The sequence below is a fragment of the Malurus melanocephalus genome, unplaced genomic scaffold, assembly GCF_030028575.1.
Source record: "Malurus melanocephalus ecotype Western Australia unplaced genomic scaffold, MMel_1.1 scaffold_78, whole genome shotgun sequence".
NCBI classification, from domain to species: domain Eukaryota; kingdom Metazoa; phylum Chordata; class Aves; order Passeriformes; family Maluridae; genus Malurus; species Malurus melanocephalus.
This window is the reverse complement of record NW_026623310.1, coordinates 1,686,802-1,706,366: the sequence shown is the minus strand read 5'-3', so window position 1 is coordinate 1,706,366 and position 19,565 is coordinate 1,686,802. Positions and strand designations below refer to the sequence as shown.

At 39.5% G+C, this 19,565-nt stretch overlaps 1 protein-coding gene across 6 annotated transcripts in view; it reads left to right on the top strand.

Annotated features, from left to right (window-relative positions):
• Positions 1-18,237, top strand: part of ATP7B (ATPase copper transporting beta) — a 41,326-nt gene extending 23,089 nt beyond the window's left edge. For 5 of the 6 annotated variants that reach the window (XM_057367406.1, XM_057367408.1, XM_057367402.1 and 2 more), the window contains exons 6-21: positions 542-618; positions 982-1,156; positions 1,693-1,926; positions 2,114-2,205; positions 2,318-2,445; positions 3,516-3,670; positions 3,879-4,013; positions 4,858-5,052; positions 6,532-6,714; positions 8,262-8,457; positions 9,602-9,748; positions 10,807-10,949; positions 13,016-13,219; positions 13,330-13,447; positions 14,218-14,320; positions 16,194-18,237. In XM_057367406.1, the coding sequence (XP_057223389.1) occupies positions 542-618; positions 982-1,156; positions 1,693-1,926; positions 2,114-2,205; positions 2,318-2,445; positions 3,516-3,670; positions 3,879-4,013; positions 4,858-5,052; positions 6,532-6,714; positions 8,262-8,457; positions 9,602-9,748; positions 10,807-10,949; positions 13,016-13,219; positions 13,330-13,447; positions 14,218-14,320; positions 16,194-16,461 (2,553 nt within the window). In that variant the 3' untranslated portion in view covers positions 16,462-18,237. The remainder of the gene's footprint in view (positions 1-541; positions 619-981; positions 1,157-1,692; positions 1,927-2,113; positions 2,206-2,317; positions 2,446-3,515; positions 3,671-3,878; positions 4,014-4,857; positions 5,053-6,531; positions 6,715-8,261; positions 8,458-9,601; positions 9,749-10,806; positions 10,950-13,015; positions 13,220-13,329; positions 13,448-14,217; positions 14,321-16,193) is intronic. The other variant, XM_057367405.1, reaches the window with a different exon arrangement.
• The last annotated feature ends 1,328 nt before the right edge of the window (positions 18,238-19,565 follow it).

Here is a 19,565-nt window from a genome sequence, read left to right as displayed (position 1 = left end):
AGTGTCAGTCAAAACTCGCTTTTTGCTTATATTTGTTTCTGCGATGTCTTGCCCTGTAGTTTGTTGTTCTACAGGTTTAAACTGTTTTTGGACACTTTAATTTTTGATTTAAGGTGTATCTATTAAAACTGTAGTGTTAGGGACTTGCTCACATGGTTGTCTAGCCCAGTGGCTTGTGCATTTTTACTTCCTTTGTGGTATGTCCCATCTCTCCTAATTATTCCAGTGGAGATGAAGGAGCATATATTTTCCTTTAGGAGTAGCACAGCACAGTTCCACCTGTCAGTGGAAGCTTCCTGTGCCTAAGAACTGGGACACTTTCTGAATCCATACCCTGTGTAGTCCAAATTTCAGCTACTGACTGAAATATGCTCTCATTTTGGCAGGATCTAACAATAAATAAGGGGATGGAATTTATTAAATCTGGAACGGTGTCCTTTTCTGACATCTATTTTAAAAGTRTTGTGATTTAAATGTGTTACAAGTAATATGGTTAGCTTCATCAAAACTAACTTATCTTTTCTGCCCTTTCAATAAAAAGGAAATTGGCTTTCATGCTTCTGTGGCTAAAAGAGCTCCAAATGCACATAACCTGGATCATAAAAAGGAAATACAGCAGTAAGTATTTCTTTTCTCTCTCACTAATGAACATGTCTAGATCACATCTTGCAAGTCTACTCCCCCCAGCACTCTTCCCAGTTAATTAGATTATTCTTGTGTAAAGCATATTTAATTTTRTCATTCGCCATTTGGTTCAAGTACTTTTATTACTTTCATTAGCCTCAATTTTTAACTGCTAGAAGTCTATACAGTTAAACATGTAGGAAACACCGAAGTTTTTCCAAATACTGGACCTTTGCAAATCTCCCAAAGCTGTGCATTAGTACAGTGCTAATAACCCTATCCCCCTCTACCAGCACAGCTGGGCCTGAGTACTGCAGGGTGCACAAACCCCATGGATTTACTATTTTTCCTTTTCAGGTGGAGGAAATCTTTCTTGTACAGCCTRGTGTTTGGTATCCCTGTTGTGGTCATAATGATTTATATGCAAATACCTAATGGTGAGGACCATGGGACTAAGGTACTGGAACAGAACCTCATTCCTGGATTATCTGTTTTGAATCTTATCTTCTTTATCCTGTGCACTTTTGTTCAGGTATGTCCATACCATTTCCTACGGGTTTGCTTTCCATTCATCTCCCATTTATGTGATTTGATAAAGACAGGCTAATGGAAAGATTCAGTGGATTAGGCTTACCCTCTTGTCTGTACCACCTATGCAGAACAAAGTGGCACTTCTCTGCAAGTTATCCATTCTGCATTTACTCATAGCTCTTACTCGTGGCAAAGTTCCATCTGATAGTTTCCAAGTGGAGAAGATAATTTTAAAATGAAGAGATACCTGATCATCTGCAAACTAATTGGGTAGCTATAGTTAAATCCTTTCATCTTCTATGCCTGGTTTAGTTTGCTGGTTTTGAGGACAAGGAAGTACAAATGGGAGGATGTCAATGGGGTCAGTCTCCTAGCAGAACTGAAGTTATATCAATATCAAATTTGCTTGGGCCCGCAACGCCTTCCCTTCTCTACTACATGGTCTGAATTCTGCTATAGGCAGCAATATTTACTCTGTAATCACTGCTGTGTTTATGTTGTGATCTTAGTACAGTCTGTCCATGCTTACACCAACAGTTCCTTGGTGGATGGTATTTTTACGTACAAGCTTRCAAGTCCCTGAGGCACAAGATGGCCAATATGGATGTGCTCATCGTTTTGGCAACGACAATYGCTTACCTGTATTCCTGTGTGATCCTGATAGTAGCCATCATTGAAAAGGCAGAGAAAAGCCCTGTCACTTTCTTCGATACTCCTCCAATGCTGTTTGTGTTCATTGCTCTGGGCAGATGGCTGGAACACATAGCCAAGGTAAGTCATTGTCACACAAATATTGTGTGTTTATGATAGGACTGGAATAAACTATTCAGAGGGATTTTGAATCAGCTGTTTCTGATGAAGTCTATAATATGAAAGGTTAGTTAGAGTTCATTGTGTTAAGTACACATCAGGATTTCTATATCTCTATGTATCTTRAACATGAATCTCTGTTTCTTAGGGWAAGACCTCAGAAGCTCTTGCTAAACTTATGTCTCTTCAAGCCACAGAAGCCACTGTGGTGACTCTTGGACCTGACCACTCTATTTCCAGGTATATATTTAAGAATGAAAATCCCTTCAGTCTGCCTGGGCCACAGACCAGGCTTGATCCAGTTAAGCTGATGGCATAAGTAACCTCTGTGTTGTATTTGCGTCTTTTGCAGGGAGGAGCAAGTACCTGTTGAACTGGTTCAGAGGGGTGATATCATAAAAGTYGTTCCTGGTGGGAAGTTCCCAGTGGATGGAAAGGTCATTGAAGGCAGTTCTATGGCAGATGAGTCTCTCATTACTGGTAATTTCCYTTACCTTACGTGGAGAAGTGAAATMTTCTGKAAATCTTTATTACAAGAGAGCAGACCCAACGCAAACGCGGCTGTCTGAATAGCCTCCCACCTTAATGGATGCTGTGGCTTGCCTTTGTGAGACTGAAATCAAATCCTGCATCTGTACACACCCTAAAAAGCTGAAGCTGAGGGTGCTCCCCTCAGTTTGGCCACTTATTAACATACCAATGGGATGAGTAAAGTTGTAACAGTATTCTCATTATTCCAGAGATCTGGTTGGAGCTTCCTCTGGAATGTATTTGTAGAGATGGGTAYTTCCTCAGAAATAACTTCTAAAGGATAATGCAGAAATATTGATGGGATGTTGGGGTTGGTATGACAGGGCTCTCCCACTGAGCAAGGAAGGGGAAAAAAAGTATCAAAAAGCTTGTTTATTTGATGTTTATTAAGGGTCATAGAACTTTTCTAAATCTTCTGAAATTTTAATTTCATTCTGTAATAAGCGTTCAATGCATTGTGCAATTCTCATAAAGGGTATTAAAAAATTTCGTAGGCATTGGCTTACTTGTTCTTGTTATGTTTTTGCTTTACTTGGGAAGAGGGACACCCTTAGCTTCAGAGAACCAGTAGTTATCACTACCACKAAAAACAGAGAAAATAAAGATTTTCTAGGGCTTGTATTCTTGGAGAGGTAGCATGAGAACAGGAGCTTTTCCACAGAAAAAGCTTTCTAGTTTTTGAAAACTGAGGGAGATAAAGAAAACTCCCAATTGCTATGCAAGGTGTTAAAAGAGAACTTCCTAGAAGTTCAATTTTCAACCAGTTTGCTCCTGGCCTTTTGAGGGATGGCATACCAAAAAGCTAAGATCAAAGAAGCAGCATTTGCTTTGAAATTAAACCTATRAAATGTTAATAAAGGTTGACACTACTTATCCATGTCTTCGCCAGAGATACACAGTATGTGATTTGTGATCATTGTTGCTTAGCACACTGATTTKGCTAGCATAGAGTGAGCTGTGTGCTGATGAATTATGCTATTAGGGGCATTGGGTCACTTACTTTAACCATTTCTTTCCAGGGGAACCAATGCCAGTCATTAAAAAGCCTGGGAGCACAGTGATTGCTGGTTCAATAAATGCACATGGCTCACTYCTTGTTAATGCGACTCATGTTGGTGGTGATACAACTCTGGCACAGATCGTGAAATTGGTGGAAGAAGCTCAAATGTCAAAGGTAAAAGTAATAGAGAAGGAATCTTATTCACAGGTCTTGATTGAATAATAAAAAAATGCTATGTTTTGATACTTACAAATGCAACAAACCATGTTTTTCCAGATTTCAAAAGAAGAATCACATAAATGCTTCTGTGAATTTTCATGAACTCTACCTATTTATGAGTTTCAACCATGAACATGCAAATAACTGGTTTTSTTTTTTATAGGCACCCATCCAGCAACTGGCAGATAAATTTAGTGGATACTTTGTTCCATTTATCATCATAATATCAACTGTGACATTGATCGTATGGATCACAATTGGTTTTGTAAATTTTGATATTATTAAAAAATACTTTCCTGTAAGTAATTTTTATTATTATAACTGGTATTTTGAGTTAGAGTGCCTTCAATTGTAATTAACATACTTTCTCGATATAGGTTTTGATGTTATAATGACCCTAAGAGGAGCTCAGTTGGTTAGATGGTGGGCCCTATCCTTCTATGGGCCATTTATTTAAGAGCTGGACTTGGTGATCCTTGTGGGTCCCTTCCAACTCAGAATATTTTGTGAATCCTTCTGTAAAACATGGTATTTTCTCCACAGAGCAGATAATCATGCTGTTTAAAATCTCTCTGCAGGTATAAATATACCTTTGCATTTACCCCTTAATTCTGCATGGGGTTCTTAAAAATGGAGATTATTGGCAGTCTTTTTGGACTAAACACAACCTATAGCTGCATTGCAAGGAGCTGAGCCATTCCTGTCATGTCTGAAACATTCCTGTTTCTGGTAGCAGATAGTGGGTTTGGCTTGAGAAAGAAGCTGAGTTTCTGTTGTCTTTAGGATGAGTATTTGCTATGCTCTGCAACTGGGGGATCTGTATACCTGGAAATAGTGTTCTCCTTTGGTAAGMTTTAAAGGAAATTCCAACAAGTTATGTTGACACCTGGGAGCCTCAGAGCAGAGATAAGCATATGTRTGCTTGAGCAGCAAAAATTACAGAAAATACTGCCATAAACAATTCATAACATTTACCTTTCTCCAGCATTACAGTAACAATAATAGATTGATTTCCTGTAGTGGAGTTTTCCATATAAATGTATTTTCTGAAATGACTGTAATTGATTGTACACCTATATTATCTGCTGTCGGCAATCTTACATATCTTWGGTTTTTTCCCTTTCTCTTCCTTCTTCTTGCAGAATCAGAGCAAAAACATTTCAAAAGCTGAAATAATACTGAGGTTTGCATTTCAAACCTCAATCACTGTGCTGAGCATTGCATGCCCTTGCTCTTTAGGCCTGGCTACCCCCACAGCTGTAATGGTGGGCACCGGAGTGGCTGCACAGAATGGTATTCTCATCAAAGGGGGAAAACCCCTGGAAATGGCACATCAGGTTAGTAGTTCATTCTATACTTTTGTAACTGAAATACAATTTCCCAGGAAATCCTGCAGGTCCAAAGAAAGACTGTGGAAAGTTGTTCTTTTATWTTTTTTTTAATTGATTGCTGCTTGTTAAGGTAAAAGAGACAAATCTGACCTTCTTCAAAGTAATTACAGGAAAATGTTGAGAGCCAACAGGTCCTGCAGCCTCRTGACTGAGAGGATGCTAATCCTTTGCATGGCCTCAGAAGTTTCTGACTTTTGCATTTTACCTCTTCTGCAAAAGAGCCCAATAATCCAGTGGGGTTTTTTCTTTCCTCAGAGTACTGTTATGAAAGGCGTATTGTCCATGATAAATAGTTTAAAATGTAGGATGTAAGAGAAAAACAGTTGTAGTTGTTTTAGTTAATAGACAAGAAAGATAGAAGTGTGGCAGAAAAAACCCTCAAAGACACATAGAGGATGAGAAGAGGAGGAAGAGGTTGAAGGAGAAAGAGGCTGGATATATCCACAGGTGATGGAAAGAATGTGAATTGGAAATGTGCTGTGATAGACTGTATTAAACATATGCAGAACATTTTAAGGGAGAAGGATGGTAGAAGTAAGTTAATCAGACTGACAATTCTTGTTCTTACTGGACCAGAGGTTTTTCTGAGGCTCTGGGGTAAAAAGAAAAAAAAAATCAAAAACACCTCTAACTAATGCTAGGACTTTTTATGTTTTGGATCCAAGCAAGGCTATGGTCAGGGCTTTGAAAATTAGGTGACATGTTGGATTCTGCAAGGTTGGTGTATTGGAATAGCTGGATAAGGAAGAAGTGTCTACTTCGACAAGTTTTTTGGCTTCTGTGTTTCTCTCTGCTGTGTTTATTTTCAGGATTAGAATTGACTTTATCTTTGGGTTCCAGTATATGTGGGCCTGTGTTTTTTGTTTCATTTCTGTTTCCTCAAGACCCATTGGCCTGGCTGWCAGGTGATGGCTGAGTTTGGTGAATAGCATGACATCGGTTTTGCTTGGGTTGTTGTTTCTTGAACTTCTTGCACTCTGCATCTTCTCAACCACCAAACCACTTCCCAAGTCCTTTTTCCTCAGTGCTATTGTTAATTGTTTAGAACTGCATTAATAAAAGCCCTTTTTGCATCACATACCCTGTGGTAAAAGTGATTAAGGTGCCATTGCATAAGTCCTGCATGTGAATGCATGTACTGTCCTTAGTGTATGCATCTGAGTCCTACAATTACACTTGAGATCCTGATASGGGCACACGATGATCTTGTAGCTTTATGAGGAATGACTAAGAAAGTACAAGGAGACCTACTCTACAAATAGTTCAAGGTACAGACAGAAATCCCTGCTTCTGTAGGTTTATTCTGTCTTTGTGTGGATATAGTCAACTGTTCACTAAAGCCTTGACTACATTTATGTGCCATAAACATAGAAGCATCCCTATGCTTGCCAGGCTTAGGCAGTAACTGTGGTTTATTTCTTGCAGATCAAGACTGTGATGTTTGATAAAACTGGGACCATCACCTATGGAGTTCCTAGAGTCACRAGGGTGCTTCTGATGGGAGACACAGCTGTGCTCCCCCTGAAGAAGGTAYTGGCAGTTGTTGGCACTGCAGAAGCCAGCAGCGAGCATCCTTTAGGAATGGCTGTCACTAAATACTGCAAAGAGGTACTTAGCCTTCCTATTTCAGCTAAGGCCTGAGGCCATCTGTGAAAATGCAGAAATGTTGTATGAAATGATCAGGTCCCAGAGGAAAAGGCTTGCCTAAACACTAACACACTGGAAAGCTGAGAGATGGCATGGTTGGGCATCTTGGTCTGGACATTACCAGAAGGCGTATTTTAAGCTGTGCTTTTCTGGTAACACTGTGGAGTTCTGAAGCAAGATCTTGCTAAGTTTATCTTGAGCTAATGAGAAAATAAGGAATATATGGAGGTGGAATACTTAAAACAACATAATGAAGTAAATGTGTGAGGTGACATTTAATTGTTACCTGACGGTAGTCGCTTCTATTAGTCACTTGCTCATTTGAATAAATTAAGCAAAAGACTTTAAAGCTTGAATATTACACTGTGATATTTGTGAGTTTTACAAATGAATTACTAGATTACTCAAGTCTTGGAAAATTTTATATATTCTCAGAGGTCATTTATTATATATTTCACATGTTCCTCAAGCTTCAGGAAGAAGTAAAACACAAGTCATARTGAAAATAGGAAGTCTGTGTAAATAAATTATTTATGTCTGCTAAGGGAAGTTTTTAATTGATTTAGGGAAAAAAATGTTAAAAAACATGTAAAACTTACTAGATCTTTCAGTGATAAAATTTAGAAGTAAAAACATAAATTTAGAAGGGAAAAGAGAATATAAGCAGTTGCCTTTCTTCTATTTTACATTTTCTATTTAAAATTTGGTTTAGTATCCTGAAATTTCTGTCATCAYCCCATGCACCAGTTATTACTGGATCATGGATTATATGAACTGTAATGCTGTACTGTTGACTGATATTCTTACACCTGCCTTATCATCCCTGTGGTTTAAGGTCACTGAAAGGTACATATAGTTCCAAATTCCAGAGACAATCCAGACAAACCCAGAATAATCTGTTTATAAATTAGTATCTTCTCTTTTTTTTGTAATTTGTAGGGTCCTGATGATCCCTTTTCTAATCTTGAAGGTGCTCACTGGATTATCTTTCCAACACAACAGTTTCCCTGACATCCAGACTGATCCCTCCAGGAATTAGATACAGTTTTTCACTGTACTTTTACATGGATATAAAAGGTCTGATCCACCACAGCCAGTTGTCTGTTAGGTTAATTAGAAGTTGCATCTTTTCAGAAGCTGCATGGCTTAATGTTGTAATATTTCTCTTTTGTTTCTAGTCATAGCTAAAGTTATGAGCCACCAATCTAATTTTTTYATCCTTGAACTACCAGAAAAAGCTGTTCCTTATGGTTACTGGTACTAGGACTAAGATCTGGCTGTGATCAGTATGGCTGGCCTCTCTGGAAGTCTAACACACAGCACAGCTGGAGCTTATTTTACCTGAAGCTTATCCTTATTTTTAGTTCTGTGCTACTGATAATCCAGGCTAGTTTTCAGTCGGTTATTGTCAAGAGGAGGAATGAGGCCTCTTTTTCGCAGGAGTTACCTAATATTTGTACCCCATGTGGGCAGCACGGACTGATGACAGCCTCTGGTTACACCTGCAGGAGCTTGGCACTGGGAGCCTGGGATACTGCACCGACTTCCAGGCAGTCCCAGGCTGTGGTATCAGCTGCAGGGTCAGAGGAGTTGAGGCCATCCTTGGCACGGCTGAGAAAGGTCCCAGTACGCTGGATGCTAACAGGAGTGGGAGCAGCAGTGCTCTGGGAGATAAYGCAGTGATCACACTCTTTGAATCACAAGGTAGGTCTGCCCCTGGAGTGAGTGCCAGCTGCAATGTGAGAGAGAATGAATCAACAGCACCAACCATCTAGCAAACTATGAATAAGAGAAAGGTAGATTTGGGGCAGAAGGAGGCTCCAAAGAACAGGAGGGACAAAATGTGCCTTAACAAAAACTGAAGTTCTCTCCACAGCTCTTGATCTCTCTGCAATGAAGAAACTTAGAAAAGAATTAAGTACAGTGATGAGTACTTGAAAATTCCATACAATACATAGGCAAAAAGGCATACCCAGTAATGGGCAGACGAATGATCCAGCAGACAGCAAAGTTGCTATTTAGCATTATCTTCCCATTTAGACTAGTTACCTTTAACATATATTATGTTACCATTACTTTCTATATCCTACCCTGCAATTTCATATTAACTTGGACCTTTTGTTTTCTGTTCATATRCCTCTCCAAAAACTAAAACCCAAACATATTCAGCAGATGCAAAACGAAGTATGCTATATCTGAAAACCAATTTCAGTGCCTGATATTTTTGATTAGGCCAATACATTCAGGTTCCTTTCATACTCTCTGGAGGCCACTTTGCTATTTTGTAGTKTTGGAGAGAAAAAAAAAAGGTGTTTAAAGCCTTCCTTAAGAAGCTCATCAGTTCTCTTCAGAAGGCTCTGGTGCTCTTGACCTTTTTGGAAAAGCTATTAGAAGAATTTAATAGACTAAGAACTTTAATCATCAGAACTGTGCCATTTGTGAATGGTGTTAATGTAGTATTTTCTCACCCGCTTATATGGTTCTTGTGAAGTTGGATTGAATTCATAATGAGGTGCATTGTTTGTTAGAACAACACTACTTCTTTTCTTGTCAGRAATAGCTTTTATATTTGGAAGTCATTAGTTGTGAGAACAAAGYGGGATGGCATTTACTAAATGTGCATACCTCATTTATTCAGAAAAACAATGCCAGCTAGCAAAGGCAAATACTTCCATTAAGTCCATGACGCAGTTCTGTGTGTWAACAGACACAGATTGAATCTTGAACAGGAGAAGTTTTATGAGGCTGTCTTCAGGCAGAACCTATGCCTTACTTKTCTTCCTCAAACATCTCTGCTTGTGTACGCTACTTTGGAGATGCTAATTTTTCTTTTTGTCTGTGCAAAAAGGYTCATCAGCTCCTCAGACATACACCGTGTTGATCGGAAATCGTGAGTGGATGCGACGCAATGGCCTGAATATTACAAACGACGTAAATGATGCAATGACAAACCATGAAATGAAAGGACAGACTGCCATACTAGTGGCTATAGATGGTAACTACTCTTCCTTAGAGCATCTTAATAAATATGAGTCAATCCTACTGTGTATGGATTAAAACAAACTCTGGAGCAGCTGATCATTGGCTTAGTGTCAAGAAACTACAAATCTTTTAGTGCAGAACTGCTTGTGAGCTGTGAAGTATCAATGCAAGCTTTTACCATAAAACTGTGTTTGCAAGATTTTTTGGTGTAGTTTTTAATTTAAGCGTTAATTTCTGAACCCCCTATTGTCTAGGATCATTGTTCAAAAAAAGCAGTGCCAGTGCAGTGCCACATTCAGTCCAGAATTTACATCAGTTAAGGATTATGGACCAACCTATTGCATCACTGGTTTCAAAACATGCAATGAATGAACATGGTGATTTATTAGATCAGTCAAGTATAATAGATTGGACTAAATGAGTTTTGCCAGTGGGGTTCTGTTCTGTGCTATGCAGAAGGAGATCCCAGAAAATACCTTGATATGAGAAATTATTGCAATGGTTATAGACTGCCAGTACACCTGCAATCTTGAAATGAGCCCTATGATTCATTTACTGAATGCATATTCTTGGTGCTCCTGGAGAGCAATTTTGAAAGGAGTGTGAATGCACCTTTGAGTCAATGTACTGGAAGGCAGATGCAAGACTTCTCAATGAAAGTAATTAATCACAGCAGAGATCCAACCCTGAAAGACTAGGAGACATAGAACCAGGCTCTATGTGCTTCCTGTGGAGAAATGGCATCAACATCTGACCTGGGCACAAATACCAACATTTTCTCTTACCCACTATTATATTTGTCCACAGCATAAAACATAGGAGTCAAACATGATTAAAATCTACTCTCCTCCACTTCTTCCTGATCCCTAAATATCAAAGGTCTTTATCGTTTGATCTGAAGCAGGCAAATGATAGAGACCATAAGTGAGAAAGCTGCAGACATGAGTGTCAATATTGCCCAGAATGTGTTATTTCACCAGCCACCACAGTGTGATGGAGGGGGAGCCTTGTTCTCTTGTTGCCACTTTGCCTTCCACAGCTCTCTCTGACACAGGACGTTTCTTGGCACAGGAGTGTTGTGTGGAATGATCGCAATAGCGGACACTGTCAAGGAAGAGGCGGCCCTTGCTGTGCACACCTTGCAGAGCATGGGAATAGATGTGGTGCTGATAACAGGGGACAACAGGAAAACTGCAAAAGCCATTGCAACTCAGGTATCTGCTTCTTCGTGTTTCAAAAGGCTACATCATGAGGTTGTAGAACTCTGGTTTGCCCTGGTGAATTTGAAGTGGGAACTTTGGTTTCTCTGGAACTCCTGTTTCCCTGGATACATTAAATGAAGAATAATTTTTCTTGTCCTGGACTGAAAATCACGTCAAGTCCTATGGCATTATAGAAGCCAGTGGCTCTATAGAGATCCCACTGAAAACATGCAGTCAGTACTTCTCCAGAGATACAGTTTCTTGCGGTTCAGCTGGTTGCTGAACTGAAGCCTTCTGCTTCCTTTTGCTGAAAGGCAGATCTGTTTGGTTAGTGATGAAGGAAAGTCWCTTGAAGGTCCAGTCCTGGTCAGAGTTAGGGAAGCATTAATTTGTCATTTTCTGAAAGGGTAACATAATTATAACAGTATTATAACAGAACTATTGTTAAGAAGTATAGCAGTCTAAAGGAGATTGGGTTTATGTGAGATTTCCCTGACCTCAAACTGTAAGTGAAAAGTCAAATTCTCACTCTACCTTGCAAATTCTCACTCTACCATGTTTCCACTGTCAATCTTAATTTCCCTCTTTCCCTTTGCGYTGTCTATTTCTAATCTTACCATGTGCCACTTTGCCTTTCTTAGGTGTCCCACCACACAGCTGACTCAGCCAGCATTGTGGTATGCACGTTCTTCTGTGCTCTGAGATCTGTCTTGTTTCTCGGTGTGATGCTTTAATCCTTCTCCTATTGGGTTTCACGCTTTTGCTTTTGTGTTTAGTTATGGTAAAGCGATTTCCCACCCAACTTCCTTTGTCAAGTGAAAAAAGTCTTTTAGAAGCAAGCTTCAATTTATGGTTCCAGGAAGTCAGAATTTTTTTAAAAAACAAGCTTAATCTGTGCCAACCTACATTTTCATTGCATTTTTGGCACATACTTACTTTCCAATGGAAAAAGATAGCAAGCAGTTCTAAAAACATTATAAAATGTTACTTTTTAAAAGGTTAGAAGAGAGCTTCTATCTTATATAGTGAAAAGCTGCTTCTTCCTGGTGAGGCAGCCAAAGGGCATTGTTCTAGCACTATTTGGTGTGCTTGTCTGTTTTTCAACTAGAACACTAGAACCATTGGTAAGCATCTCCATGTGAGTTGAGATGTGGATGGGTAGAAGCATTTAGCCAGCCATCTGCTTTATTTTTGTAATCTCCCTAAGACTTGCRCATAATTCTTGTCTGTTTGTTTCCCCTACTGTAACTGCTTGATCATGGTTCCTGTGTCGCACTGTCTGCTTGAAGGCACTGCAGAGGGATCGGGACAGGCCTGGATTCATGAGCTGAGGCCAATTGTGTGAGGTTCAAAAATGCAAAGTGCCAGGTCCTGGACTTGTGTCACAACAGCTCCCTGCAGCAATACAGGCTGGGGGTAGAGTGGCTGAAAATCTGCTCAGCAGAAAAGGCCCTGGCATGCTGGTTGACAGCAGCTCAGCATGAYCCAACATGTGCCCTGGTGGCCAAGTAGGCCAATGGCATCCTGGCCTGTGTCAACAATAGTGTGGCCAGCAGGAACAAGGGAAGTGGTGGAGTCACCACCCCTGTAGGTGTTTAAGAGATGTGCAGATGTGGCACTTGGGGACATGGTTTAGTGTTGGAGTTGTTGGTCCCGAGTTAACAGTTCGATTTAATGATCTTAGAAGTCYTTTCCAACTTAATCCATTCTAGGAWTCTTTGATTTCACAGAAACATTTATTGGTGCATCATGCAGCATGATTATCTGAAAACTGCCTCTTTGAACCATCAAGCCTTTATTGCTAGGCCAGTGGAGCTCCAGAAGCCATGCAGGGCACAATGCTAAGGGCAGAGCATGGTTTGCCAGCATCTCTGCAGTAAAGGTGGAGGGGGCTGTAGTCAATCCTGTTCTTACACCAAAGGCATGTTGCTCTTCAGTTTTCTGTGTGGCTTGCAAGTGTTACTTTCCCCGGAATCAGTTTGGTTGATACTCCTGTTTGTCTTTCACCAAGGACAGCAAAGGGCTCTTCCTTTCAGCATGAAGCATGTCATCAACTGGGTGTCTCTCTTTGTATGTAGGTTGGGATCAAAAAAGTGTTTGCGGAGGTTCTTCCTTCTCACAAGGTTGCAAAGGTCCAGGAACTCCAAAATGGCAAGAAGAAGGTTGCAATGGTTGGTGATGGAGTCAATGATTCCCCTGCACTAGCCAGGGCTGATGTTGGAATTGCAATTGGAACAGGCACTGATGTTGCCATTGAAGCTGCAGATGTTGTTCTTATTCGGGTGAGCACTACAGTTTTGACCCGTCCTCTTTTATCACTGACACTCTTCTTTCTGGTTTAGTATTCTGAAAACTGTGTGTGGAAAACTTTCAGTGCGCTCCTGTCTTGCAGAATGACTTGCTGGATGTAGTTGCCAGTATTCACTTATCGAAGAGAACCGTGCGAAGAATACGAATAAATCTGATTCTTGCCTTGATTTATAATATGCTTGGAATACCCATAGCAGCAGGTATGTGACTGCCAGAGSTCAGCTTGTCAAAGACAGCAGCACCATTGTTCTCTGTGGTGCCTCTTTCAGGATTGATTCCCTGCTCAAGGAGCTAAAGAGACGTTCCTGGATTGTTTAAAACTTGGTGGAAAGAGGGCAAAATAAATACATTCTTTTTTTTTTTTTTTTCTCATATAGACAAAATTCTTTGCCAAATTTTAAATTCTTAGGAATAAATACTTCTAGATGAAATTAAAACACTGCTCTTGCTTCATGTGGCAGTACTTGAAGATAAGTTGCTGTATATTCAAACCCAGCTCTAATCAGATATACCACCCCACTTTTGGGTGCTCTTTCTTTTATTCACCCTGAATTGCACATTTTCTCTCCTACTTGTACTCTATGCCTCTGTTAGACATCTTCTCATGTTCCAAACTCCTACTTAAAACTTCAATTATTCCTTGTTTTGTTTATGAGTAACTTSTCCCTCCTTTTCCTGTACTGTTGCCTTGCCTTTGCTGTGTTTCATATGTGCAGAATATCTGGAAGGGACCAGTAGTCTTACCCTGTGGCTGCACTCTTGTGCCTGTATTGGTGCAAAGGTCATCCCTTGCAATGGAAGGGACGTGTTTAGTAGTGAGTGAGTAAATATATGTATTGATCTAGCTGTGACTTTGGAGGTCTCAGCAAGCTGTGCTGTAGAACTGCTGATCTGTTCTGTGATATGCAGGGATGGAAATGCCTGGTCGGGGGGGCAGCTCTGGTTCATGTCCATATGTTTTTTTTGCTAGGTGTRTTCATGCCTGTTGGCCTCGTGCTTCAGCCTTGGATGGGATCAGCTGCAATGGCAGCTTCTTCTGTGTCTGTTCTGCTGTCTTCCCTGCAGCTGAAATGGCAAGTTGTCTCATGTTTATCAGCTGGGGAATTGTTGCAATACTGAGGCTGGGACTCAAGTGACACATGGCTTTGGGCTTTCTACATCTAAAAGTACCTGATAGTCCTTTATCTTGGGGTTGTTCTGACTAATTCTTGGCTCCAAATGAGACAAGAGTCACTATTACAAACTTACCTGGACTAAAACAGTATGGAATATTCTTTAACTAGCAGCTAAAAGGGTGACTGGGTGTCACCTGGGCCCATGTAGTGGAGATCTAGTTCAATACCTGGTCATTACCTTACCASGAGGTTTTGCTGTGAATATCAAGTGAACAGTTAGTTTGAAAGATAATTCTCCATAATGTAACAGTAAATTTAAAAAAAAAAAAAATGTTTATACTTGTTTGGTTTTTATTTTTGTCTATTCAAATTAGCCAGAGAGAAATAGGGAACAAGTGTATTTATTCTTTTGCACCTTGCTACAGATAAGGCATCTGTCTTTATTCTTTTGGGAGCAAACCAGTTCCTGAACCATAACATGATTTTTCAAGTTTTGTTATTTTTTTTTATGCTATGTTTTTTGAATGTTCTTTTTGGCAGTTACAGTGGACTTGTTCTTAACAGCATAGGAGGCAAACACCTTTCAAAAATAAGACTTTTTATGGTGTCTGGATTTGGTACAAACCTTCACATATTTATACTGTAGCTGGGGTCATCTGTATGTTACAATACAGTACAGTATAAACTAATGTAAGAAATCTGTTACTATATCATGTTTTTAATGCTTCAAATGCTCAATGAGACCACAATATAAAATACAAACTACATACATACACATCTGTTTACAGAATCAGCCCTGCCACTACAGGATTTTCAACCTGAAAGGTTTCTGTGTATARTTATCCAAAGGATGGGAAATTTCTGTGAAAGGGTTCCTTAATTCTCCGTTTCTTTTGATCTTGTGCTGATTGCATTAAGTGCCACACACCATGGTGGATAGATAGTGAGAACCCCCCAAAGATACTTGGCTTCAGACTTATGGAAGCTGTGTTACAGTATACATTTTGGACAATAGTCTTTCTTTAAGCTTCAGATCAGGTGAATAGACCTTCAGATACCAAAGAACACAATAATACATATATATATGTGAAAAAGGCCATGCGTATTTGCCATTGCTGGGATTTGACTTAGTATGAATTGAATCGGAAAGTAATTTTTGGGTCATTGAGTCCATTCATGTGCAATTGTCTTCTATGAACATCTCATATATCAGCAAGCTCACAATTTTTCTTTAAGAACCTCACTTTGAGAGTMCCTCTCTTTTACTATTGAAATGTCTTCATGCTGTGTGACAAGTACCCTTAGCCTTTAACATTGTGCCTCAAGTGCATGGAATCATAGAATCATCTGGGTTGGAAAAGACCTTTAAGATCATTGAGCCCATCCATTAACCTGGCACCACCAAGTCCACCACTAAGCCATGTCYCTAAATGCAACAGAAGGGTATAATATGTGGTCTTGAATGACTGAAAACTCAGATCAAAGGCATCTTGACAGCAGTATCTGCATTTCTCTGTCATCCTGCCTATCCTTCTATGCTTGTCTAGGCTTGAGAGAACTGGCAGGCTCAAAATTCAAGTAGTAATAAAAAAACATTATTCTGTAACTGATTTTTAAGACCATTACATTAATGACACCCCACTTTAAAAATGAATTATTTATGAGCTATTAGATAGGAAACTATTAATTTAAACATGTCTAATTCATCTCTAAATGTATTTTTTCTGTATAGATGCTGTCAATGCATTTGGGTTTTCAGAAGCTTCAGGTTTGTTCTAATGTCAGATGCTTCTGCATATCTTGTTAACATCTTTTCTCTTTCTCTTGGTAGTTACAAGAAGCCAGACACAGAAAGTTATGAAGCACAAGCTCAAGGCCGCATGAAGCCACTCACTCCTTCTCAAATCAGTGTCCATATTGGAATGGATGACAGGAGGAGGGATTCTTCCAAACCATCTCCTTGGGATCAGACTAGCCAAGTGTCCTTCTCTTCCTTGGCTTCAGACAGGCTGCCGAAACACCTCAATGGTTTTATTGAGGAGGAAGGGGGCAAGTGGTCATTGCTCATAAACGGAGCAGATGAAGAACAGTACATCTGAGGCACTGGACTCAGTACAGGGGGAAATGTTCCTTCTCACCACTGTGGGGAAGAAACTGACTTATTTCATCAACAGCCTCAGTGTTGGAAGGGAAGTTAAGTTATTCCTTCAGCTCCTAAGACAATTTCAGCTCAGTGCAATGTTGAGTCGTACAGACTGGATTTTTTTCTCACCAGTTATTTCTAGTTATGGAAATAATCTGTGGCACTATAATGAACTGGCTCGTTTGCACRCAGCATTTCCTGAAATAATGTAAAATTGTAATTTTCAGTCTAAAAGAGTTTCTCTGTGACTTTTTGCTAGGAACCAAATTTCATACTTTTCACTCTTTCAAACTTTATTACTTCAAGAGCGTGTGAAGCAAAAGTATTTTCAGAGCTACCAAATATTAATTTGTGTCTAAATGAAATTAGCAATGGTGTAAGGAACTCTGTGGTCAGAAGCTGAATTCTTACACAGAATCCTAACTAGTCATGTCACTGTGAGAACATTTTGTATGTAGGATTCATGGCATCTCCTGGAACCAAAAATGCTTTGTTGTTTCACCTGCTGTAACTCTCTGAAAGGTCGTTTTCAAAGAGTTTCACTTGCTTTGAGGTATTGCATCCTTTTGATGCACATTTCTACTGCTCTCCTAGATTTTCTCTAGTGCTCCATATGAGCCCTTTTCCTCCTTTTCCTTGCTCAAGAGATCTTCTATGAGTTATCATTATGTTTACAGATATTCTCTTTTGGGACAAATTCCTTTAAGTCACCAGGAGCCTTTCCATTCCTGTTGAAGTCCATAAAAGCAGAACAGTTCATGGACCCAGTTATCCAAGATACCTTGCAGGACCTTGGGAAGCTCCTAAGAGTCAGGCAGCTGTCTGTCTCTTTCCTCTGACAGAGTGAAGAATCTATGCCACTGTGAACAAAGGTGGTATTTACCTTGGTACGACTGAGCAGAATTAGCACTGGTGTGATTCCAGCATAGCTGAACAGAGTGACCTTATTGCCTAACTTAACCTCTGCTTGCTGGTTGCTTAAAACGGAGCTAAAAGTTTAAGCCATAAAGGTGGAAAAACAGCCTTAAAGTGGGCTTCTATTTGTTATCATATAAATAAATGACAGGAGAACTTGAACTAAGAAGATTTTTAATGGCTTGAATTTTAATTTAAATTTGTATTTATGTTTTGAATTACTTTTAGTTCCCCTCTTTGCTCTACTTTAATGAGAAATCAAAGAGCTGGACAGCCCTGTTTTTGCTTTAACATCTTTACRAGAGCTAGCAGTAACTTCATCCCTGTGAATGTCAGGTTCATCCCTTAACACTTTTTAGTCACGACAGTCGGAATCAATAACTTTGGTCCAGTGAATCCAGTCACAGAGTGCTGTGTTTTCCAGCTGTGGGACTGTGATGTAAAACAGAGTTTTACAGTCTAATTTAGAAACTGAAAGAAGAATAAATACTGTGCTAAACAAYGTGAAATAACCACCTCTTTTCATTGAAATATAGAGCTGGTTCCAACATAGGTTCAAACCCTTCTTCTTCTAATGTAAAAATGAAAAACAAATCAGAGGAGAAAATAATTGTGTTTAAAACATTGGACAGGTATTCTTATTTTCTCAGCACTGTCTTAAATGTAATTACAAATCAGTTTTAAAACTCTATGTAAAGTAGAGAATACTTTCACAGCACACGCACATTTCAAACATGCTGTAGGTGCATGTCCCAGTGGAAAAGAGGGTCTGCTGTTCCATTATTCTGTGTTTTTCTTACCAGTCCTTGCAGTAAAAATAAGTAGTTTGTTTTTTTAAAAAAAAAAAAAAAACCAAACAAGTAACTCTGTGTCTTTGTTTTTTGTTTTTTTGGTTTTTTTTTTTATTGAGGGGTTCAGAATAAAAAGAGCATAAAGAGAGATTGTTGGATTGCAGGATACATATGCACGAGGTTTTGTGACTACTTTGTGATCTGTTTGAGGCAGGATGTACAGGAGGGAAAAAGAGACAGTGTTGTATTATGTTAAGCCAAGTCAGGTTGCAAACATGTTAAAGAGTGGAAATAGGATTCAAAATCATCTTGGGAAATTGGACAGAACCAGCAAACTTTGCAAACAGAAGAGATGAATTAAAGGTCAACACAGCTGGAAAAGGTCAGGTAGTTCTCTGGCATTCATTTTGTGACCAATTCTAACAACACAATGATGCTGCAAAGTGAAGAGAAACATTGAGATGTATAAAGAATCTATCACTCAAATGGCATAAAATACCTTGTTCTCTTCTGCTCTGGAGAGACATCAGCTGAAATATCAGGTGTAGCTTTATATGTCATGCTTGTTAGGAAAAAACAGAGTTCAGAGAAGAGCAATGAGATTTAACAGAAATCTAGAAAATGTGAGAATGTAAGTATATGAGAATGAGAAATATAAGAAGATCGAAGGAGTTTGAGTAGGTTTGCCTACAATATACTCAAAGGAAATACAAGTCTCAAGACACAAAGAGAACAATTTATTCYTTTCAGCTTTTCTTTGTCTTTTATGTTCGTGGTGACTAGAATAAGAAAACAATAGGCTTATWAAACCAAAGAATATTTAGATTAGTCACTGGGGTGGAACTGTGCAACAGGAAAGATTTTGGAGCATTGGAAGAGGTTGCAGAGAAGGGCTCTACAGATGGRCATGGCAATCAGGCACCTACTTGGYGATAATGTGTTAGCCAGAGGTGAATCCTGTGTTGGGGCAGGCATCTGCCCTGCACCAGCTCCTGACCTTCTCCCCAGACTGGCTTCCTCTTATTTCTGTGAAAGTAATATGAACTGGAAAATTGTTGAAGACTGACCATACTAGCCTGCTCTCAAGAAGTGCTGAAGAACTGACAGGAAGATTGTCTTTGACCTACTGCATAACTTGAAATGAAGTGGAAAATAAATCAAGGTTTGCTAATTCTATTTGCATAATGTMTTTGACTTTAAACTGCTGTGAAACTTGCATGAATCATAGAACCATAGAATGGTTTGGGTTGAAAGCATCTTTGGAATTAATCTAGTCCAACTCCTCCTGCCATGGGGGGAATTGGACACCTTCCACTAGACTGGGCTTCCCAGAGCCCTGTCCAACCTGTCTTTA